The sequence below is a fragment of the Sander vitreus genome, chromosome 21 (genome assembly GCF_031162955.1).
Source record: "Sander vitreus isolate 19-12246 chromosome 21, sanVit1, whole genome shotgun sequence".
NCBI classification, from domain to species: domain Eukaryota; kingdom Metazoa; phylum Chordata; class Actinopteri; order Perciformes; family Percidae; genus Sander; species Sander vitreus.
Genome location: NC_135875.1, coordinates 23895805 through 23921200, shown reverse-complemented (window position 1 = coordinate 23921200; position 25396 = coordinate 23895805). Strand labels below are relative to the sequence as shown.

General features: G+C 42.6%; 1 protein-coding gene across 1 annotated transcript in view; it reads left to right on the top strand.

Annotated features, from left to right (window-relative positions):
* The window catches only part of shisa6b (shisa family member 6b), a 75121-nt gene extending 49836 nt beyond the window's left edge, over nt 1-25285 (top strand). Inside the window, exons 4-9 of the mRNA XM_078278933.1 lie at nt 5428-5466; nt 17585-17647; nt 18676-18696; nt 21736-21888; nt 24100-24203; nt 24404-25285. Coding sequence (XP_078135059.1) covers nt 5428-5466; nt 17585-17647; nt 18676-18696; nt 21736-21888; nt 24100-24203; nt 24404-25285 — 1262 coding nt within the window. The remainder of the gene's footprint in view (nt 1-5427; nt 5467-17584; nt 17648-18675; nt 18697-21735; nt 21889-24099; nt 24204-24403) is intronic.
* The last annotated feature ends 111 nt before the right edge of the window (nt 25286-25396 follow it).

The following is a 25396-nucleotide window of genomic DNA, read 5'->3' as shown; positions in this document are numbered from 1 at the left end:
AGCTAAAACAGAGAGCTCAACACACAGGGTGAAAAGAAGAGCTGCAGCAATGTGCAGTACAACAAAAAATACGGTGTTTTCTGAAAATTAAACCACATAAACCTTTTCTGGTACAACTTCTAAATACAATTATGAACCTGAAAATGAGCATAATATGAGCACTTTAAAGTCCAACAGCATTACTATAATTGCTTAATGTATTGTAATAGCTACAAAGTAACACCATACATGTTTAGTGTACCAACATTAAAAGCAGTTTCCCGTTAAAGTTATTTCACCCAGGTACTAAATTTGCTTTGTGTAATTAGATGCAGTATGTTATCATAAATAAATACATCTTTGTTAGGTTGTAGACCAATTCACTGATGCATAAACTAGCCCGTTTTGTTGTAAACTGTGTACTAGTCCATTTGCTGCCTTGGCAAGAGAGGCAGGTGATGGGCAGCGGGGCACATCCAGTCTATGTGGGTCTGGGCTACCCAACCAGCGGACCAAAAATTCGACCCGCGGCAACACTTTAAAAGTAGCCCAATTCCGCAGGAAAACCATGGACCTGGCGAGATCTTTTTTTGAAAACAATGCTAACGGTACAGATCCATTTGACCGTGCAATGCTTCTGTCGCGCCGCGCTCCACTCTATTCCTATGGGTGACGTCAAGCAACTTCAACGTGCACGCAAAGCATTCCGGGATTCCTGCATTTGAAAAAATGCTGCGCGTCAAAAAGCTGGCCGATGCCCATCTTTATGCAAATTAATGCGTTGAACGCGACGCGACTATCCAGTAGAAGTAGATCTTTCAAACTAACCTTTGTTGATCTGAAATGAAGACAGATTCAGCAACTGCATGGCCTGTTTCTTGCTTAAAATGTTTTCAGAAACTAGTTTCGGTGAACTATTTTTGTAAAATACTAGATCGTATTCTCAACGAGCCGTCATGACACTCTGTTGAAATTCTCGAGAAGCCAGATCCACGTTGCGCGTTCGTCCAATCAGCTGCCGGTCAAGGGCGTGGAGCATCAACCATGGATGTATGACGTCGCGACACCAAGTCGTGTCGGTCAAATGGATCTGTACCGTAAGAGTGGTGAGAGCGAACCAGATGAAGAAAGTTGTCGGTCAAAGAATATTGATTATTGCCGGTTTAGATTCAGGACTGGGTTGTTTTTTGTTCCTTTTCTGACTTATTTTTAGTGATGACGCCGTGTTGTCAGATCTCTGCAATGAACTTGATTACTACTGAGAGAAATTATAGAAAACTACAAAAATAAGACCCAAGCTGTAACAAACTGGACGTAACATTTAAATCATACAATCATCAAAATCTTACTCCTCAGATTGTGAAGCAGTAAGGCAGTAAAGTATGCTAACAGCAGCTTTGCATGCTACATTAAAAGTTCAGAGTTGGCAGATTACAATGATACATTTGTGCCAATAAATTCATGAGCAGCAGAGTTTGTTTGAATGCGGTTTCAGCTTCCAGGCTCGTGAGCTGAATGCATCGGTGACATTAGCAAACATGGTTTATAAGAAATTACATATGCTACAATATGTGTTAATATGAAATGCAAGAGTATGTGAAGTCTTACAGTCATAAAAAAGCATTTAGCTTTATTGAGACATTCATCACAGCATGGCAGAAGCCCCTGGAGTCACTGTTCCCATCATGTAGCCTGAAAACACTGAAATGCCCATTACTATCAATGAAACTCACAGCTATGATGACTACATGAAGTTTGAGCAAAAAATAAATTTAGCTTTCTGTATTTTGTAAATGACATACAGTACTGCTCAATAAAGATCAGAGTAAAAAAAAAGCTAGCATGAGGGAGTGCATGAGGGAGTGCATGAGGGAGTGCCATGCTTGCAGCTAGGCGAGCATTATAACGTATGTTACAAAGCTTTCGGCCGCACATAGCTTCCTACCAGAGAGTTAGTGTTGCCCTCAGTTCGTTTTGCTGAAAGTTGTTGAAAAATAAATCCTCTTACCTTGGCTTTGTGTATATTGTGAACACATGACACGTTTGCGGCTGACATTTTGTGGGCTGAGTCCACATCATTGATTTCAGGAGATAGCCCTGCTGATATGTCAAGGCCAGCCGGGTAAGGGCGGCTGGAAATGCAGCGGAGCCTTGTAGAACCAGTTACCTTGAGCTGAAAATCTGAGCAAACATTGTTAAGTGCTGATGTTGGGCGTGCTGGCCCTGGGAGAGAGGTCTCCTCAGTGCAGAGACTCCTCTGCAGCTTTTCACTCCAAGTTGTCTTTCCCCTCAGGGATGCTGTCCCAGCCAACACCACTCCTGCTCACTGTATGTAGGTGTAGCAGTTGATTGTAAAACACAGTCTAATTCCAATTAAGGAGCATAACCAATGATGTTTACACTTGAGCTGCCAACTACACTTATGTCATTTGTAGCCCTGCTTTAAGAGTGTAATTTGTAAACATTTCATCTCTCCAGTGATCCAAAGTTTTAAACCTTTGGATTCCCCTCCTTTCCCTGCAGTGCAAGTAAATGACTGACTGCTTTACATGGCAACGCTGTGAAATGAGATGATTGTTTTCTTGTGCAGCGCTAAAGGAAATGCTGAATCTTCCTGTAGCATTCTTCAACCTTACAAGTTTCTGTTGACTGAAATGCTGTACACATCGTAAATACACTGCAAGATGTTGAGTCGGGAGAACTGTAACTAATGTCTGGGCATCAAGGTCACATTTTGGTTCTAAGTAACCACGCGGGAACACTCAGGCCGGTAAACTGATGTGTGAAAGACCACAAATTGATGAGTTTGGTCTTTTGCGGCTCATATAGCAGGGTCACTAACACATGAATTACATGCATTACCACAACCAATGCAAAATAAAAAATACAACTACTAAAGCTGAAGGTTTAGCACAGCCACAAATTTCCCCGAGCCTTAAGCCTGTATAGTCGAGTTCACTCCCCCCCTAGCAGACATACGGACCAAACAAAAGATGCAGGAGATGACAGAGTGTGTCCTCTAGGGGAAAACATTCTGCAGCCATCAATATGTCAGCCTTGCATTACAGCCTGATGGATTTATCAAGCCATCGATAAGTTATTGACTGGAATAACGCTCAAGGTTATCTCGTAGGAATCTCCACTAACAGAGTACAGTAAGAGCTTACTGTCAGTGGTCTCTGCTGTGCCTCTGCTGCGATGGGGGGGGGGGTGTTATCAAGAACTACCAAAACATTTTAAAAACTTTAAAAAACATTTAAATCTTATCTGCTTGGTAGGGACTATTGGCGTCCCTTTTGACGCAGTTATGTTAAGGAAAAGGTCATGGGTGGGCTTACGTTTCCATGACACGCGAGAAGAACGGGACGGTTGGGTTTAGGAAAAGGTTGTGGGTGGGCTTACGTTTGACACGCGAGAAGAACGGGACGGTTGGGTTTAGGAAAAGGTCGTGGGTGGGCTTACGTTTCTGTGACACGCGGCAATGACGATACAACTTGTAACAGAGGAAGGCTTGGGCATATGTTATTTAGGAGAAATAGGAAGGAGCTTATTAATGACTTTAAAGTGTATACATTGCGCCTAGTCTCGCATTGCCAGCTCTATCTCTGAGGTCTGGCTACATCACAGATACATTCTGGGATAGGAGAAAAAAACGCTCTGAGTTGTTAACGCAGCGAGGCTTGCTCTGCAAAATAGTCTCAGGAAGGAACTTGTTTTGGTGGAACATTTGCACCCCGCAAAAGAAAACACATACAATATTAAATGAAGTTAACTGTTGACACAATACAGTAACGTGAAATATTTAAATCAGCTGGATTCATGGTTAAACCTCATTGGCTCTTACCAGTGTATCTCCGTGTGTACTTCGTCAGCAATCCCACCAATCGGTCCCAAAACATTCCAGTTAGAGAGGAAATGCCCTAAACATATTCTTTATAAATCTTTACAATCATTCTCTGAAAGAATCAAGCATCCACATTTTCTGCAAAAGCCATTTTCAGAGTGTAGCTTGCTAACTCGAAGGCTGTTGTTGTTTCCCAAAGAGAATGGAGTTTGAGAACTGCAACACACAAAGAGAGGAAGGGGCAAAGCCTGACATGCTCGATGTCAGGCTTTATCCTGGAAATGTACTCCTGTTGATCCAGACCATATATTGCCCCCAACAGCACCTAATGTCAGAATATTTATATAAAGTTCATCTAACAATAGCCTCTTTAGGCTACTGGTCATACCAGACCAAGTAAGGTTGTAGAGTGTATTGAACTGAGCCAGAGTGTGTTTTATTGCTTAATAATGAAAATAACTTTTTAAGAAAGCAGATGTGCTATTTCTTTTTGTAAAGGCCATATGCTCTCAATTTAATGTACAATACATATTCTTGTTTTGATGAGAAGGGCTAATCTGAAAAGGAAAGAGTGGATCATAATAATAATAATAATAATAATCTACAGAATGTGACTCACTCTGCTGATGCTGTGTTACGCGTACTTGAGAACGAGATGTGCTGTTTGCATATTTCTCTCACAGGGGGTTTCATCTAAACCTCCTGCTGCTATCAGTACGCTGATATGGGACAATATGCACTATCAGTGTATCTACAGCAGCACACCCACCCCTTATCATGACGCTAAACAATAAGGCTTTATGTGGTCAGTGGGTTTAAGGTCAGATGTGGTGTGCACATGGTTCCGAGCCGGGGAACACATCCCTGTGGCTCTGTGTCGCCGTGTGGGAGGCAGCAGCCGTGAGAAGCTGATGGTAAATCAATAGTGATGGATCAAAGTGCCGCATGGCTGGAGCCCTGCGCTGTCAGGCTGCGGGAACAACGCCGACTTTTTATCCCTCTTCCCTTCTTCTCATTATCCTCTCCTCCTACTCCAATTCTCTCTTTTTATCTTCAAATTCCAACTCCTTTCTCTTACCCCACTCTTGGTAGCATTGTACGTGTGTGTGTGTGTGTGTGTGTGTGTGTGTGTGTGTGTGTGTGTGTGTGTGTGTGTGTGTGTGTGTGTGTGTGTGTGTGTGAGAAGAGAGAGAGAGAGAGAGAGAGAGAGAGAGAGAAATGATTTGATGGCTTGTGTCATGGTGTCAGGTAGCATCAGCCAGTAGTTGAAACATTTAACACCATCAATATCCGAACACTAAAGTTGTACTCATTTCCGGCAGCCTCCTGCACTATGTTTCCACATATCTGTTGCTGTAACATGGGCAATATTTGACTGACTAAAGAGATGTTATTCATATAATGGTGCTGTCGATTGTTTGCAATTTCCCTATTTTCACAAAAAGGGTCAGTTTCACGTATAACCCAGACAGGTGTTGTGACTTTAACCCTGTCCTAGCTTTTCAGTGCAAATACATTAACTGCCGATTGTTCAATGTGACTGTATTTTTCTGTCTATTACAACAGCACAATCTAATAAATAACCACTTGATTCTGTTTTCCAGGAGATAACCATTGGCCAGTCCGCTCCCAGAGTCACCATGGTAGGGATGGCTGTTTTTTGTTAAAAGGTCAAAGTTGCCTCTCAACACTTCTTAATGGTTTCTGTATTTCTCTTATGAACCTGTTAAGGAATAAAAGTGGTAGTCTGAAGTACCATCTGATCAGTGTTTGGAGGCAGCTTACACCTGGAGTGTTACCTGTAGTGCAGTGCCTTTCCATTGACCTACTGTATATTCTATGTATATTTCTAACCTGTGTATTCCCCCCCTGACATGTAGCTCTCCTGTCCGTGTGTTGAGTAATGTGTGCAGTCTATGTTCGCTGGTTCTAGGGGTGTAACGGTACACAACATTCACAGTTTGCTAAAAAGATTAAGACAAGTGCAGGAGGTTTATAATGAACTTTACACTTATTGGCTTCAGTTGACAGATTTGATACACAGTGTTGTTCAGTATGGATCTGGAACCAGGAGGCAATTAGCTTTGGGACTGTCTAAAGTCATCTTTTGAAAGTGAGGAGTGGATATTTGCAGGTTGGATGTAGCTTGTGCTTGTTTACAAAGCAGAGACGACGGACTGACTAAAATGCATGTAATATAACATATGTAGCCCTGTGATGGACGAATAGTTAAGGCTAGCATGCTTGTTTCTGTTTCCACAGACGCACACACACACACACACACACACACACACCACACACACACACACACACGCACACACACACACACACACACACACACACACACACACACACACACACACACACACACACACACATCGTTACACCCCTATCTGGTACTGTTTAAATCAATGGTGTGGTGATGTGGGCTTGCCTTCAAGGAAACATTGTAAAGAGGAGAATTCAATTGCACAATAGTTTTTGGTTTTTAACTTCATTTAAAAATTCCATTCTGTGAGTAGAGTCTGGGCCTAATTAATGTTACAACTCACCAAACTAGGACATAAACAAAAATACTCTGTACCTCTTGATGTTTGTTGCAGCTGGCCCACATTGTTGTTTTTCTCATTGTGTTGTGCCTTTAAACCAAACTGGTCCCATTTCACTCCTCTGTCCTAATTCCTGCTCTTTGAAATGTATGTTTTGAATTGTTTCACTGAAGCTTTTTTTTCTGTGTTGGCCGAAATCAATGTCCTATCCTCTATGGTGTGCGTGGTCTTCGACTCTGTCCGTCTCAGTGGAGAGGAGGGCTGGTCTATAAAGGCATGGATAAAGGCAGTTTTGATGATGTTACTTCTTTTATTTTAAGAAGACATCAGATAAATCTGTGCTTATCCTTGCTTAAGATATACGGACCCTCCTCTTCCTCCTCTACCTCTTCCTCGCCCTCCGCCTCCTCTCAAAGGAAGTCTGCTTTTCAACAGCCCGCAAATGGAGTCGGCTGGTATGTCAATCAACTGTTGAGAGAAATGGCTTTTTTTATTCCTTCGATGTCATGCTGTTACACTGTTTGATTTTCAGGAAAGATTATTACCTTTAAACCCAGCAAATCACCTGAGCTTTGAGAGCACAGGGTGAAAGCAGACGAGCGCCGTAGGACCATCATGAAGCACTACTTCAATAAAATGGATCTCTTATTACCTTTTACCACACAGGGTCACAATAGTCCATGCTGGGTTCACTGTCTATCACATTTCAAAATGAACTGGATATGAAGTCCATCTCAACCTCCTGCCCTTTCCTATCCCTGCTCGGTCTATCATGGCACATTTGTCAAGCTGCAGAGGCAGCAACGTGTCAAGTGACTGCTTGGCCTTTGGTGCCCTGGGGGTGATTGTGAGTTATGGGATGAAGAGTGATACTTAGATACAGAAACAGTCTGGACTGGTGTGTTATTGCACTTGGAAGAACACAGGGACGTTGCAATCTGCAGCTCTAGTGACTCTCATTAACAGAGTTATCTATGAATGCATAATGATTATGATAATAATGATGATAATCAGTGTAGCTATTCATTTCAACCAATTCAAAACGTGCTAATTGGTTTTCACTCATTAGCAGACATGAGATGTAGATTGTTAACCGACATGCACAGCTATTTAGAACATTGCAGACTTTACTTATACAAATGGTTTTAGCCGCAATACAAAACAATATATCAGCGTTTGCTTTTTGCTTTTGTTAATTTTTCAGTATTTGTTGATAGTGTTTCCCAGAGTGCTTTCTCTTTCCCTGCAGTCCTGCTGAATGTAATGCACCTTCTGTTGCTTTCATGACACAGAAATACAAGCAATAGCCATTTTCACTTTCAGGCTATTTGTTATTTTACATGCATATGGAATTGGGGATTTGGAAAAGCCTTTGTATAATGTGAAAGATTTAGTGAGGAGACTCCGGAGCAGTTCCTCTCAGCTCGACAGAGATGAATTCAGCTTTAAATAAACTGTGATGACCTCACACTTGGTTTAGGAGCTTTCGAAAAACACGATTTTCTTGTCAGAGAGCAGATGGATTTGGTAGCGAGGAACTTGTCAAACTACAGTATGATGAGGTTCTGGATATCAGTAGCTGAGGTGGAGGGACACACAAGCAACTGTATTTAGGAGTTGAACATATATGGTACAAATAAAGACCCTGGCATGAATGGGCTGATATTAACACATAACACAAATTCTTTTGTTTCTACAAACAAAAACAATTCTATCTGAATAATTTAAAAGATGCTATAAAAACATGAAACTGATTTTGAGGAGCCAGACGCAGAGGTAAGCTAATGCTATTAGCTGAAGTTACTGTGTTGACCTGGCATCAGTTAGTTACACAGGAAAGCATGGCAGGATAATGGAAACTTCACCATCTTTCTATAATGTGGAGAGACACTTTGAATAACAATCTGAGCCTGTCAGTGGCAAAAACTGTTTTTTTGGTAGAAGTACACTGGCGGTGCACATTTGTCCTATAGGGTACATATACATTGCAGCCTGCTTCATGGCTGCCGGTTACAGCGTTCTCGCTTAATACTGGACCAATTTTTGTTCACATTAGTCACTTAGACACCAATGCATGGGAGAATAGGGTCCATGTTGAAAAAATACCAAAATTCCCCATTAACTCTAACCCAATTGCAGCACTGGTGATAATAATTATAAGTCATATTTAAAGTATTTCTAGCTCTGCTAATTGTAGCATTCAGTGCTGATTCTTAACTGACTGGCTACTGTGAGTCAGTTTGGACTCAATCTAAAACAGGGATTTACCCTGGCAAAAAGCTTAACCTATATCTTTTAAATAAATGTCTCCTTTTCATAATAAAAGTCTGTTTTGTCGCAGTTTGAAATGAGAAGCTAGTGCAATGGTAACTTGTTTGACAAAAGTAAAATGAGTTGGGCAGTTGATGATTAGCAGTGGCTGCCATGACAACCAAAAGAACGCCACCCACAGAAACTCAATCTTCATCAACAAATATGAAACAGCACTTTGTAACATTGTAAACCTTGTACAGCCTGCTCTGGCAACACTGTATTTAACTATACACACACAACTATATCAAATAATATAATAATAATATCAAATGAAATACTTCTCAAGAGTCAATACTTGCAAACAGGATAGAAGACAGGATTAAGAAACTACTCAGCTCCAGCTCCAACATTTCCACATTCTGAACTCAGCATATTTGTAGCTGTAGCACAACTAGCCTCAACTTCAGCCTCTCCCTATCCAAAGGTAACGTACATAAAACTAAGCTACACTGTCTGTACTCCAAAACAACAAACTCCCTGGATCTCCTCTCTCCCCACTAGCAAGTCACCTGGCAAGATTTCAGAAGATTCCATTTTCCCATAATGTAGTCAGACACTTAGCCCTTGTGTTGTCTTCCCTTCAACCTTCAACCAAAAACGTTTTACATTTTTTAATTTTTCTTCTACACATTTTCAGCGCTTATTTTTACATCCAATATTTTCTGATATAAAACAAAAATTTAAAACGGGCCAATGTGACCCAAAGTCAACACAAGGTTAGAATAACAATCTGAGCCTGTCAGTGGCAAAAACAGCACTTTTAGTCTGACGGTGCACATTTGTCCTATAGGGTTACATTGCAGCCTGCTTCACGGCTGCTGGTTACAGCATTACAGTGTTCTCGCTCATGCTGGACCAATTTCAAAGATTTTTTGCTGTGGCTCAGGTGGTAGAGCAGTTGTCTACTAATCGGAAGGTCGGTGGTTCGATCCCTGGCCCTGCAGTCCAACGTCAAAGTGTCCTTGGGCAAGACACTGAACTGTGTGAATTGCAGTGTGTGAATGTGTGTAAAGGTTTACTTGATAAGCAGTTTGCGTCTTGTACGGCAGCCTCGGCCACCAGTGTATAAATGTGTGTGTGTGAATGGTTAATAGTTCCTGTATGTAAAAGTGCTTTGAGTACTCGTTAAGACTGAAAAAATGCTATATAAATGCAGTTTGTTTACATTTACATTAGTCACTTAGACATGAATTCATGGGAAAATAGGGTCCAGGTTGAATGAAAAATACCCAAATTCCCCTTAAAGCCTCAAGCTCTGCCAGTGAAATCAATGAGGAGGTGGGAGCTTCTGTCTAGGGGCCTAAAGCTTTGTCCACTACTAACCGAGTGAAGTTGGGCTATTATGGCAGTTAACATTTAGCGATTAAATGTGAACACTTTTGTCAGTTGTTAAATGTCAAGCCCACGGTGGCTTCCCTTTCCTCTGCTTCCTTGTGCTGTGAGAGGAGGGCAGGGATGTGCTGGTAGCACCAGGCTGTCAACAGAGCCGATAGGACAGAGATATCCGCATTCATTTCTGTCACACACATGCACAGTGCACCCCCACCACCCCCTCCTCAGGGCCTTTCAGAACTCCAGTGGCTCCACTTGGCAGGGCTAATGGGATGGCAGGGCTGTGGGTTTTAGAGAGCAGCACAGCTCTCTAATAGATCTGAGGTGGGCAGTGTGCAGTCTGGAGGGGGGGTGCTGCCTTGTGATCACTGGCCCATGTTTCTCTCCTCTTTTCATCCCACTGCCCCACCACAGCCTCCTTTTTCATACTTTTCCTTCTCTTATCTGCTGTCTGTGTCAGTTTATCCTGTGTCCACTGTATTTCTGCCCTTCCCCCCCCCCCACCCACCCACTCTATTCTGTTGAGAGATACCAAGCCTTTAGGGTTTCCATTAAGTTGTGCCTGTCTGTCTGTATTGTCAGTGTTTTGTAGTCTGTCTGTGTCCACCACGGTTTCTACCATGTCTACTTACAGCTTGGTAGCTCACATCTGGGGCATACGCTGCTGCAGGGTTTTCTTCTTTCTTATAAAATTCTTTTAAAAGTAAAAGTATGAAGCTCAGGTTACATATCAACCCTCCGATTTTAGGAAATAAATTGTGTATAGTAAGTACACATTGGTGACAAAGGAACACCAACATTAAGTGTCTTAATGTCAGAATTGTGCATCCAACAGATTTAGTCATTTTCTGTAATCCGACAAGCACACCCACTTCACTGGCCAAGTGCACAGGTGTTTTGATGATGGTGGTGGAGAGTGCTATGTAACACGTATCTCCAAACGGTGGTCAATAATATTGCATCCTTGTGCCATAGCATGTGATGCACATCATTTTAATACTTATCAAGGCAAGGCAGCTTTATTTGTACAGCACATTTCAGCAACAAGGCAATTCAAAGTGCTTTGCATAAAAACAGCATTAAAGAGCAGTTAAAATCAGTTAAAAAACATTTGTTAAAGAGAATATTAAAACAGATCAAATATAAATACACAGACATGTATGAAATACAAGAATAAAAGTTACAGTGCAGTGTAAGAAATGAACAATTACTTAGAAAAAGTCTTCAGCCTTGATTTAAAAGAAGTGAGAGCTGCAGCAGTTATCTGGGAGTTAGTTCCAGATCTGTGGAGCGTAGCAAGTGAAGGCTGCTTTTCCATGTTTAGTTCTGACTCTGACAGAAAGCAGAGCTGACCCAGACCACATGAGAGGTCTGGAGGGTTCAGAATGGAGCAGCTGATCAGAAATAAACCGCTCAGTGCTTAACAAACCAACAGTGCTATTTAGAAACCAATTCTCCGAGAGACGGGAAGCCAGTGGAAAGACTTCAGAACTGGACTGATGTGATCCACTCTTTTGGACTTAGTGAGGACTGGAGCAGCAGCGTTCTGAATCAGCTGCACCTGTTAAGACACCGTTACAGTATTCGAGTCTAATGAAGATAAAATCATGGACAAGTTTTTCCAAATCCTGCTGAGACATAAGTCCTTTAACCCTTGATATATTCTTAAGGTGATAATAGGCTAACTTTATAATTATCTTAATGTGGCTGTTGAAATTCAGGTCTAAATCCATGACTACACCAAGATTTCTGGCTTTGTCTGTTGTTTATAACATTGCCGATTGAAGCTGTGCTGACTTTTAATCGTTCCTCTTTGGCTCCGAAAACAACTACCTTAGTGTTTTCTTCGTTTGATTTAAGATAGGTCTGGCACATCCAATCGTTGATTTGTTCAATGCACTTACTCAGTGTTTGTATTGGGTCTGACATGTGCGAGCTCACACCTGGAGGTTGCTCAGTTGATTAAGCAAATACTCTGATGTGCTTGCTTGCTTGTTTGTTTGTATGTTACGTTTGTTTGCTCCCTTGTAGTTGTCACGGAGATTTGCCTCATTTCAACTCTCTGAAAGACTTCCCTATTCATAGAAACACAAAAGATTGGCCAAACACACTCACACACACAAATCATTTACAAAGAGCGAACTGGATATCATGATGTGGCTGTTCCGTTGTTGGACAGAATGCTAATTCGTAGAAATCAATGTTCTGATGGTTTCCAGGATAGCTCTGAGCATGTGAGGCACTGAATTCAAGGTGTCTTGTGGCCGGCTCAGCATGCCATCTCTTGCCTCCCCTGTGTGCTGTATAGGGATGTGATGTTTGGAAGTGTGATGTGAAACAAAATGCCACGCCAAATGTCAGATTACTGAGTCACTTGTGTGCCATCTGGATGCAAACTTGCCAAGGAGGAATCCTCCGGAGATCGGTTATAAGCCAAGTGAAATTTAATGTGACTAATCTTGTTGCGGAGGTGAGGGTGACTGTATCCAGAATAATGTGTCTGTGGCCCACCCGTCATAGATATATGCTTGATTCAGACATTAAATCTGGCAAACACACAGCTGCGTCATCAACATACTGACAGAAAAAGATCCATTTAGCAATTCAAATAAGGGCCCTGTGTAACCCAACGATCTGGAAAGCATGTCAATCATACTCAATCAGTCCACTGTATAGCAGCACTGGCTTGACTAATGGTCAGCAGTGTATCCAGGGGGTCCCACCCTCACTGTAAGCTCCCTTCATCATCAACATATTTTCTCGAGCTGCTTCATGTTAACACGCCGTGTGGAGGTTATTTGGCAATGTCAGCTCAAAGAGGGGAGGAGGGCGGCAGCGTGGTGGGCTGGCTGGAGACGATAAGCAACTGCATGGCTCTGAGAGGTTGGGGTTGCTGGTTGTACTGGGACTGTTTCCTCAATGCGGTTAATTGGTCCCCAGATTACGGAGGGATCACTGAACATGGCTTTCCAGGTTCTTAATGAGCTAGACTCTTCCTATGCTTGTTCTCAGTGGGCCATTCAGCTCAGCCCGTCCCTCTGGACCCCTTAGACCGGGCTTGAATCACCAGATTGAGACGAAACTTCTCAGAGATCAAGAACATTGTATAGAATCGGTCCGAGTCCGTACTTTTTGGTGAAAGACGGGGAGCTGTGCTGATAATACCTGTTAATGATCAACTCTGGGAGAATGAGGGGAAATGTGTTTTGCAACCAGGGTTCACATGAAACAGAATACACAAAGACAAAATTGACACAGAAACACAATCAATCACAGAGCTAGAGCAGGGAAATGGAAATTCAGACATGTACAAGTACACATGAACAAGAGTTCAAATGTGCAAGTGTGCAAGAGAAGTACAAGGAATGCAGCCAGAGTGCTATTTGCTATTAAGCACATCAATAGCACTTGGGATGAAGGAAACATGGAATCTCTTATTCCTCCTAATGGTGCCCTGAGCAGCGTCCTGAGGCCAGTTCTGACTTCTTTTTTCTTTTTGTGAAGTTTGTCTTTCTGTGGTTTTAGAGAAGCTACAAGTTGCAGAATTAGCGGATCAACTATTTTCCAGTAGCATGTCACAGTTTATAGATTCTCATAATAATAATTCAAATATAGGGTTGACTTAAGTACTCTTCACATACTTGTACAGGCCTGGCGTTGGACTGACGACATGTCCAGCACTGCCTGATACATAGTGTAGGCTGGACGTTTATTTGGATATTTTCACAAATATGCGATACAAACAATTGTAGAACAGTTCGGCATCGTACTTAAAGAAATATATAAACAATGCAGTCATTTCCTTTCAATGAGCATTACAATCTTACATAATGATGACATAACATAATTAAACCTAAGAAGAAATGTACTTAAATACACAGTGGCCGTAGCTTGGCAGCGTGACTCATTTCCTGGTTCTCCTCCATAAACAACATGAAATCAAGGAGAGGGTTAACTTTTCCTGCTCCAGATTTCTCACCGTGGTCAGAAAGAACAGGGGAGACACTTTGTTTCTCTCACTATGACTCCAGAGTCGGTAATCGCTCCGAAGCTAATCGCCGTCACTCACTTTCTCCCTCGCTCTACCACACACACACACACACACATGCTGGCTCGAGGCACACACCAATGCACAATTATAAACATGAGGCCACTTACATAGGCTATGGCGAAAGCTCGGCGTGGAGCCTCCGCACAACCATAAATCAGGCTTTAGGGGGATAAATATTGTGCATCATTTTATAGTCTTCTTTCAATATATTGGGGATAATCCCATTGAATGATTTTCCTTTTGCTGTAGAAGTAATTCCTTATATGTTTACTGGCTGTAGGCTGCACGTGAAGATGCCTGTTTGGAATGAACGACATAACAGCAGATCAGCCTTTGTATTTATACCATGACTGTAATGACATCACAACCCTGTCTTAAAAAAAACAGCATGTACAGTATTAATTGATCTGTATTAGCATATCGGTTTTGTTGGAAGCGTGATGCTGCCCAAAATGTTTTTTTATCAGCATAACAAGAAATGTATATGTTTCATTTCTTTTCCCACAACAGCCGCTCCTGTCAGTTGAAGCATGATTTACACTGTTATGGTTGTTTAGGCAGCCCAAAGCACTTTGTTCAGGTTAGGGAAAGACTATGAAAACAATTAGCTTTTTGTAATAGGTACAAAAGCTAACCTAGTCCAAGTTTGTGGGACACAGGATTGACAATCCTATGACTTCTCTGCATTATTGGACTGTCAAACATCCTATTCTGGGAAAACTGTGCCAGTAAACGTAACCCATTACAATAATTAAGTGACATTTGCTCCAACTACTTATCTATTACTAGTATATAAAGCTATTAGGTAGGAGACAGGGTTGGAAAAGAAAAACTTGCTGAAACTTAAAACTTTGTTGTGTTCATGTGCTCTGGCCTTGTGAACTAAGTGAATTGAGCAGTTCATTAAGTATTCATACATTATATCAAAAATTATAATTATATCTGTAGGTGGTGTCACACAGGAATTTTAAATGTAGTCTGTAAAACTTGCACTTCTATTTTTGAAGAGGAAAGATTTTTAAATGTTTCTACTCATCATTTCATCACTTTAGAAATGACGGACGTGCAAGAGTTGTTAAATAATAAAAAGACCCTTCACATTTACCCCATCCGTCCACAGACAATGACATATTGTGTGAACAGACCTAATGTAAACTACATTTTTAGCACTTTCAGCATTAGTTTCTTTCTGTTGGAAACACTTTCGGAAAGGGACAGTTTGTAAAAGCAATTACTCTTGTTACACAACAGATAGTGAGACAGTCTCAGATCACTTTGAGTTTCCCCCTTTTCAAAACAACTCTTCTGTGACAATCACTGTTATGCTTTTATATGAAAAAAGAGAAAGCCAGTGAAGGAGCACACAGAAGACATATCCCATCTATCTCCATAGCTTGAGTAAATATTGAAACCCATAATGTGAGAACAGCGAGCCTCCCCCTCCTCCTTCACTCCTGTGACATGTAAATGACTGTTTCAGCAGTTGGCTTTAATGCATTTTTAAACAGGCACAGCAGTAGACAGCAAATGAACGTGTCGCGACAGCAACACTCTACGACGGGGTCTCCATCTATCGCTGCCTCCTCCTCACTTACAAACATACAAAACCACACACACACACACACACACACACACACACAGCCCTACGCAATCCTGAGAATAGCTGTCATTCATCATCTTTCTCAGCACAATGGGCTCTGTAAAGGGCCCATCTTTCAACTAAAGCACCTCCACACTGCGGTGCCCAGCCGAGCTCTGTACCACTGCATCATATTCCCTGTCAAACGCAAGCACTCCTGCACAGTAGGATGGAGAGATGATTGGCTGAACAGTTGTTTATTCTCTGAGTTGAAAATTAAAATGGCTCTGCTTTCCCAGATGACAACACAGAAGACTGCTACTGCTGATTAGACCATACTCATGCACACAGAGAGCCAGAGAAACAAAGGACAGAGTGTGTAAATGTTTAAAGAATTGTATCGTTGACTGCAACAAAAAAACTGTCACAACAAATGCATGTAAAACATCAGCACATTCAGAAACACATGCAAACATAAGCAACAGCAAAAAGCACTGCACATAACTTACAGAGAATAGACATGCTTTACAGCTGAGATTCAGATTTGGTTTGTCAAACTACGGTTTCAATGGTCAAGAGGGATCTTTTCCACGCAAATGTTGTTTCAGTTGAAACATTCTGATTGCAGGTGTATAGCACATCTCCCAAGGTGCATTTGGATAAGAAACATCCACCCACGGGGCTTAAATTCTGTTCTGTGCGGAAGCTAGAGATAATTTGCATGGTAAATAAATTGACTTTTGGATTCTGGATCACATCTACAGTTTAGTTCATCTGATTTACGCCTCTGACGAGCTTCTGGCCTCTTCTGCAAAGCAATAGTTGCTGAGGCTCATGGGTATTGTGCCTGACTGACAAAACATAATTTCTTAGGAACTAAGAAATTCCTAATATACCTACCTTATACCTAAAAGTGATGGTCATAACTTTAACCTTTAGCATTGTTGCATTAGTAGGAGACTCCCATGTTTCTATGTTGAGGATCATTGATTATATCATTATAAGAAAAAGTTTTACAGCGACTGTAAAAACGAAGGGTGTGTGTGTGTGTGTGTGTGTGTGTGTGTGTGTGTGTGTGTGTGTGTGTGTGTGTGTGTGTGTGTGTGTTTGTGTGTGTATGTGTGTGTGTGCTTGTGTCAGGTGAGGATGTGTCTGCAAACAAAAAACGCTGGCACAATAATACTTCTACGTCCCACTTTGTAACTGGATTAGCAAAGCATCTGTGTGTGCCGCCACGTGTTGTCGTTTTGGTAGATGCCTTTCTTTACTTGACGTTTATGAATATGAGGTGATATTTTGAGTGCTGTTTGTGTGTTCTCAAGGTGATAAAAATGTGCACCATTTGGTTGTGTTTTGTTGTTATCGGCTTGTGGTTTCTTAAATTAAATTGTGTTTGAGGCATCTTTTCATGATGAATGCACCGATTACTGTAGTCTGTGTGTCTTTACTCTCAAGTAATACATTTCCCAGAGAGCATGGGAGTGTGTTCCAGCACAGGATGGGATCAATGTTATACAGCTCTGGTTTTGTGTGTTTGTACTCTCTGACTTTCTGGATTCTGATTGATGTGAATGTTTTGCAGGGTAACACTGAACGGACTACAACGACTGCAGTTTCACTCATCCCATAATGTCTCTCATTTATTTTTATGTCCATTCACTTAATTTGAGGAACTTAAAGGGATACTTCACCCACTCAATAAGTTAGTCAGCAACAGAATATTGATATTGGCTTTGTGACTTGAGTATACTATAAAAGTCAATTCAAATTTCTCTACATCAATCTGTATTGTGTTAATTATGTGAAAAGCATACATAAAAATTGGTGAATTATCTCTTTGACTGTCCCCGTCCCACTGCTAACAGTCTGTATGTGAGCTGATACAGAGCATTCCTCATGGACACTGAACAAGATGTTCATTGCTTTTGTCATTGCAGGTACCCATCAGCACAACTATAACCATGTGGCTCTAGGTAGCCCTACACGCACACCTAAGAATGGTAAGACACACTAGGGGCAGTGGGAATATTCAAGTGAATTCACAGCTGAGTTCAGTGTTTGAGATGATGCCTGGGCCACCGAGGCATTGACTTGAATTTAGTGCTTGACATTGATGTGTGAAAAGCCCCTTGACATGGTCCTCTCTTCAATTCGCCCCACTGTGAAGCCATTCCGTTATTAAAATTAGGCTCTTTCGTTAAAGATTGAATCATAGACGTGTCACATCCCATAGTCATTAACATCTTTCTGTGAGTGGGATCAGGCCGCAGTCACAGTCCATCTCATTCTGAAAGGGAATACAATTGGCGGAGGATCAAGTTAATGTTCTGTCGAGGTCATCATGTCCTCTGGTTGACAGAGCGTGTGAAAGTTATCACCATAGCCTCACAGGAGCATCACCGTGAATCGTTTTTTATTGCTGACGTCATGCAGCTGTTTGTTTGAACAGTTGTTGAGCGAGCCGAGGTCTTGCCCGGGGTCACAGACTGGCCGATGTGGAGACTAGAAGTTGCGTAAGGAAGCAAGCTGGAGGCTGGAGAGAGGAAGGACAGCAGAGATTAGATTAGCGGAATATTCACTATATTAATTAAATCACTCTTATGTTGCCATTTGATTTATATTTTGTTTGTTTCAACCACAAATATAGAAACCTGGCTTGCTTGCTCTGCAAACACACACACACACACATGTGCACACACACACACACACACACACACACACACACACACACACACACACACACACACACACACACACACACTCAACTTTAGAGAAATGCCTTGGAGCTCTATGGAAAATATGAAAAATCCCACCAACAGGTTGTGACTGAAAAAGCCAGGAGTTACAGCTGCAAATCACAGAAAATGCATAATCATAAACACGAGTGTACATCACTGCCTCTGGAAGTAGTGTTGATTTCATTATTTCTTTACTAGCCATGCTGAATATGGAGTAGGTCTTTGTAGGTTCTGTTTTGCTCACCATCAACGTGTCTCTGAAATATTTGTTTTTCACTTGGGTTTGGTAGCTCACCGATCATTGAGACGTGGTAAGTCATACACTTAGTGTAAAAGTCATTCGTTACATTCCAGCAAACATTTGTGTTCACCTACACCACAAACCAGCCCCAGCGTTTGTGTCTTCCTGTGTTTTCAGACCTGATTTAAGTACCATTTGCTAAAAATAATAAGTTTGTTAGTTTGTTTGAACCTACTTCAACAAGAAAATGTGTCTTAGTTTGTCATGTGGGACAAAGAAAGTATCCAGAATCCTTTTGACTCATGAAAGCATATGAAAGTCAATTCATGTGATTTCATGTAAATGTGCAACAAAGTATAATTTGTGTTATTATATAGTTTTCTTATTTTCAAACTATTCCCAAAAAAAGACCAAAACCAACCATTTCTACTTTCTAACTTCCCCCTCTGTCTGTGGTACTCCACACCCACTGGTTCCTACTGAAGACTTGGTAAGACAAAAAATAACCTCTCATTTTTTTTTTTTAAATAAAGGGGAAATAGTCAATGTGTTGGGGACTTTTTTTTAGCAGTGGATGAATACACATTTGATGCACAAGTGAATAATAATGGCACCAGAAATGCATATATTACCCTGATTCCAGACCTTTGAAGAACCGACCACATCTTCTGTTTGTTTATAGATTTACATAGGTCTGTCGTGGTGCCGTTTGTACTGGATGGGAAAACAGTTGACCAATCAGAGCTTAGATCAGAGGTTAAACTCTCCTTCCCACTAGTGCCAGGCAGAATAAATTCATTCAGTCTGGTTATGAGGACAGGTGTATGTGTCCATGTTCATCTTGATGCAGGAACATGTCCCCCGGTGCACAATAGAGATACACTACCAATCAATGAATCGCTGGTTTTGGTCTTTTCATTGCATTTGTTGGTAATAAGAAAAATAACTCCAGACTTCCTAAGATCCTTTAAAAAAACAAGATTAAGGTAAGATTTGCAAAGACTACTTGAGTCAGGTCTGTGTGGTTGTACTGTCCATCGTGATGAAGCAGTGAAATGTGTTTGCTGTTGAGATAGCTAACAGCATGCCAAAGTCTGAGTCAATTCTCCCCTTATTGATGCAGTGTGGCAGACAGTCCCATCACAGATCGCTCCCAGGACCCCCTGCTGTCGCCCAGCCCTGCCACCACCCCTCCGTCCTACTCTCCCAAGCTCCCCTCCTCCTTTCATCCCACTATATTCTTTCCTTCTTGTATTTCAGTCTCTTTTTTCCTTTTAGATTCTCTAATCTCCATTTCTTTTTCCTCTTTCCTTTCCTTCTCTCCATTCTGCAGCAGTTACTAAAGCCCTATTTTTATCTTTCCATTGGAGGCTGGTGTGGAGCCGCACCCATGCCCGCTGCTCTGCACTGCGTGACAGACTCACAGCCCACTGGGGAGGGCGAGATAGAGCAGGAGCGAGAAATAAAATGAGAGAGAGGGGAATACTGAATGGACAAGAAAGAATTAAGGAGCGAAGGAAAGTGGGTGGCAGCATGGTAGGAAAGATAAGATTGACAGAGCAAGGAAGATGGCGGTGAATGGGACAGACTGCAGATGTTTGTGTGCGTGCATGTGTGAGGAAGGGAGATAAAGAGAAAATAAAAGAGGGCTTTGGTCCAGTCAACCCCCCCTCCCCCCATCCCCCCTCCTGTGCGTCTTCCTGGCATCATATCACGTCACATCAGCGGCAGCCAGTCCAGGCATTGCTGCCTGCCCAGCCCCAGATCACATCACAGCACTGTCCCGAGCAGGGTCACTCTGCAGCACACATCTGTTGTTTGGTGTGTTGTCTCCTTTTTATTTTTTTTCTCTCTTTTCTTTTTTGGACCACTGTTTCCTCCCGTCAAACCATGTCACGTGTCAAGTCAGTCCCACACCAAACACTCACTGAGTGCCTGATGTGACCGCCTATACTCCCCCATCGCTGCCATCAGCAAGTTGGAGTTTTAGATATGCAACCATTTCTCTCACTAAAGCTTTTTTCTTGAGTAAATGATGTTAAATTAAAAGGCAAGAGGAAAATATGTTTTCAGAGACGGTGGCTCTGCAGAATAGTCTCAGGAAGGAACTTGTTTTGGTGGAACATTTGCACCCCGCAAAAGAAAACGCCACATACAATATTAAATTAAGTTAACTGTTGACACAATACAGTAAGTGAGCTATTTAAATTAGCTGGTTAAATGGTTAAACCTCATTAGCTCTTACTTGTTTATCACTGTGTATACTTTGTCCACAGCAATCCCACCAATCAGTCCCAAAACGTCCCAGTTAGAGAGGAAATGCCCTAAACATATTCTTTGTAAATTTTTACAATCATTTCCCAAAAGAACCAAGCAGGCCTGCCTTGTTGCATTATCAAATTATCTTCAAAACTTGACATTTTCAGCGTGTTGCTCGCTAGCTCAAGTTCTTTGTTGTTTCCTGAATCGAAGGGATTTTGAGAACGGTAACACACACAGAGCGGAAGGTGAGGGACATCTGGCTCGTGAGCCACGCGTAGGATGTCAGGCAATTTTTCTGGAAATGTTCTTCCATTGATCCAGACTATGTGAACCCTAACCCTAACTTGACGCCAAAACAAGCCTTAAAAACGTATACATGTAAAAAAGAAAAAAAAAAGAAAATATGTAAATGAAACGCCTGAAGTCCCAGAGAGAATACCAAGGACATGTCCTCTGTGTCCTCAATGATAGCTACAGCCCTGGCAACAATGCATTATTTAGACCTGAAAGAGGTCTCAAGAAATTCTGGTTTATATTTTTCGTAGTATATTTAACCCAAATTTACTTGCACAATAAAGAGAATACTTACTTTCTTAATTCATACCAAAGAGATCATTTCTGAGATTTGTTCAGAGTACCTTTGCCTCCAGGAAATGTTTGTAACACTAAAGCTCCAGCTTGCCCGCCAGCTCAATCTTCCCTTCTCTACCTCAGCAGGTGGTCTTCCATAATGATCTAAACCTGCTAGCTTTTTTATTGGGGGGGGGTGGGGGACAGGAGTAGCCAGCCTGCCCATGTCTTTTCTCTTCCCTCTTCTGTGTCTGTATATGTATGTATGTGTCTCCAGAAAACAATCGGATAAGTGGCATCCTGACCTCGCAGACGGAGCCCTACGACCTGTCTTTCTCACGCTCCTTCCAGAGCCTGTCTCACCTGCCGCCCTCCTATGAGGCGGCCGTCAAAGCCGACCTCAGCCGCTTCTCATCCCTGAAGAAACTCAGTAGGTCCAAGTTCACTGCACTAATGCAAGAGTAGGCTCCCTGCCCTGATGCCCTGCATGACAGAAATACTGCATTAAGTGTGCTTTCCTGACTCCTGACTGGGACTTACTGAATGGCTCCGAAGTGTTTCAGCTGTGAAAATGATTAGCGTGTTGTACGAAGGACATCAAACAGTCGAAAGTAAAGTCCTCGTACACATTTGTCTGGAGATCTTTGCAACTCCCCATTGATCATTTCAGTGGATGGAGAGGGCCTGAAACAGAATCAGAAAATACCCATTCCTCAACTCTGATCCTTCATGAAATCAGCCTAGTCATCTCAAGAAACTGTGAGTCATTGATATTCAATGCTTCCCTTGCCTTCACTCAAAGGCTGCAGCCACTATTCTTCTCTTGGAGCGTATAAGTACATTAAGCGGCTTCTTGTGCCCGGCTCGGCTCCGTATTGATTTAGTGGTGCTACGCTGGATTTCTGCTGCGTAATGAGGTCTCATCTCATGATGTTCTCCGAGTGGAACGCAAATATTTCTCAAGGCTTGTGTAATTTCATCATGACTGCCCCACTTCGCTGCTGGCGTGCAGTCAAATTGAAGGATGACGATCTACAACTCATCCCATCAGGGCTTACTCCACACTGGCTCCCCCTGTTAGCTGCCAGACACCACCTCACACTAAATTGCAAAACAGGTTTGCAGGATACACTATACACTATACACTGCTATTTACTGGTCCTTTATTGGGAGAAAACACAAAAAACATTACGAACATTACAACGAATTAACGTAATAGTTTAGGCTGTAAAACAAAACCAAATGAAAAAACTAGTCAGAGATGGAAGCCCACAGAAGAGACAAAATATCCTAAGGCAGTGTCCTTCAGTCTTCCCAACTTTCTTTCTGCTTCCAAAGCAAATTATTTGTTGCAGCAAATAGCCAAAAGGCTCTGCAGTTTCTTTTTGTTGCTCAACTAGTGTCTGCACACTGATAGATCATGTTGGATTGTGCTGGAGGGAAGATAGAGCAGCGTTTTCATTGTCGGGATAATAAAAGAGAAGAATGCTGCTGCTTATTAATGCAAATTGGTATCAAACTGAAGAAAAGCATTTAGCCCATTGCAGGGCAGGACAGTATACATCACAAGTTATTCATTCACTCCGTGGTAATATAGTTGATGAGTTTGCAATGCCCTGCCCAAATCCTGAAGACTATTATGCTTGAGAAAGGAACATCTTGTTTTTATTATCTCTCATAATGAATCGATTTGCAGCAAGCAGCCGTGGCTCGCTGCTGAAGGGGATTTTGGCTGAGTGTAATCCTGACAGGTGGTGTGAACAGTGCTGAAAAAGACATGCTCAGAGTCATCTACCAATTCTCAACAAGGTGGAGAGGTCTGCTCTCCATGATTTAATCCCACCATATGGATGACATGATGGTGAAACATTCATGCTAGTGTTCAGAAAGAATACAGAATGTGCATCTTTACAACAATGGACTTATTGTTTCCACTTTTTAATTTGAGCTGCATTTCGTCTCTTTGACAAGATGTCTGACAGAGTTCTTGTGAATGTGCGTCACTATGTGTGTGGTTCTGTATTCAAAGACAAGTCTTTCTGCATGTGTTTTGTTGTGTGGCATGCAGTTGATGATACATTCACTCCTACACTCTACTGTCTCTGGAAATGTTTTCTTGTCTTTTTGATCTGCTTCTGAATGCATGTTGTAGTTGTTTGTACACATTAATAGGGATAAAATATCCACTCAAGGACATTCTCAATGGAAAGTGATGAATAAATTCAACAATACATAGACAGCTGTCCAGCATGTACTACATATGAGGTGCCTGCGTGCTTCCCTCCGTATCTGTATGATATGACCATGTTTCACATGACCTTTGAAAAGTTTGCCCCTACAGCAGAGCTGCCTGTAGAATCCCAAATGGATGTGTAGCTGTTATGTGCCTAGCATGTATTACAGTCTGACTGCGATTCCTCTGTCTCTCTATTTTTTTTTCCCCCTCCATGAGCTTGGAAAGGTGAAACACAGATGGGTCCGCCAACACTTTTCTCGACATTGTGCACAATGTTCTCCAAACCCACTTTATCCAATTTCTCCCCTTGCGTTCTAACACCTTCCCGTGTTTTCTTTTGCTTTCACTCCCTGAATCTCCTCTTCACCTCTTGATTCTGTCATTTTATTCCTGTCTCCTCTGCAGCAGATAAAGATGTCGACGACTACTACACTCGTAAGCGCCACCTGCCCGACCTGGCAGCAAGAGGCACTCTTCCCTTGCATGTTCTCAAAATGACTCAAGACCAGGTGGGTACATAAGTGTGCAGGCCTCTAAACAAGGTCATGTTTTTCTAAAAGACAAAGTAAGTGTGCTATCTCTGAGTCTCCAGATTTTAATTTGTTAGAAGCTATAGCTGGTATTTCTCTTAATTTGAAGTGGTGGGTGGCAGAGATTTTTCCCCCTCAGCTTGTGAATAAACTCACCTCATTCATCTTTTGCTCAACAGCACCGGGAACAGCAGCAGCAGCAGCAGCAGCTCCAGAGCCAGCCCCCGCAGTCCTCCATCTCCCAGGCCCCTCCCCAGTCCCAGTCTTCACAGCAACAGTCTCAACAAAGGCAGAGGCCCCGTCGCGTCCAGAGGGCCATGTCCCAGGACCGCGTCCTGTCCCCGCAGAGAGACCCACAGCAAGACTACAGCACGTCCTCTAATGGTATGTCCCCGTATGGAGACCGGATCCTCTCAGACGAACAGCTCCTGTCTGCTGAACGTCTTCGATCCCAGGAGCGTCTTTTCCCACAGGACCGCCACACCTCCCAAGATCGCCTGTACGCCAAGGACCGCATGTACTCCAAGGACCGACTTCTATCGCAGGATCACCTCTACTCAAAAGACCGCCACTACTCTCAAGACCGCCTCTATTCACAAGATCGGCTGTACTCACAAGACCGCCTCCTATCCCAGGATCCTCTGCTGTCACCGGACAAGCTGATGATGTCGCTGAAGCGCGGCATGGTAAGCAACATCTCCGGCGGGTTTCATGGCAGCGACAAGTCAATGTCACGTGCCATCTCGCACACAGACGTGTTCGTACCAACCACGCCTCTTATGGACCGCTACAAGATGACCAAAATGCACTCCCATCCCAGTGCCTCCAACAATGGCGGTGGCAGCGGGGCTCTGGGAGCGGGAGGCAGTGGGCACTCCAACACTTTAGCCATGAACCAGACAGCATCCAAGAGGCAGGCATTTGCCACCAGACGGACTCACACTATGGAACAGCTCCACTACATCCCACCGCATCACCAGCAGCAGCAGCAGCAGCAGCAGCAGCAGCAGCCGCAGCCGCAGCACTACCGCACAGGCAGCAAGACTGAGGTGACTGTGTAACGGCAGCCAGCACAACCTGAACTGCACTGGAAGGTGCACTGCTGTGTGCCAGAGGTGGGGATGATAGATGTACATGGGTACACTGGCCTTCTTTTAGAGTAGGATGGTGGC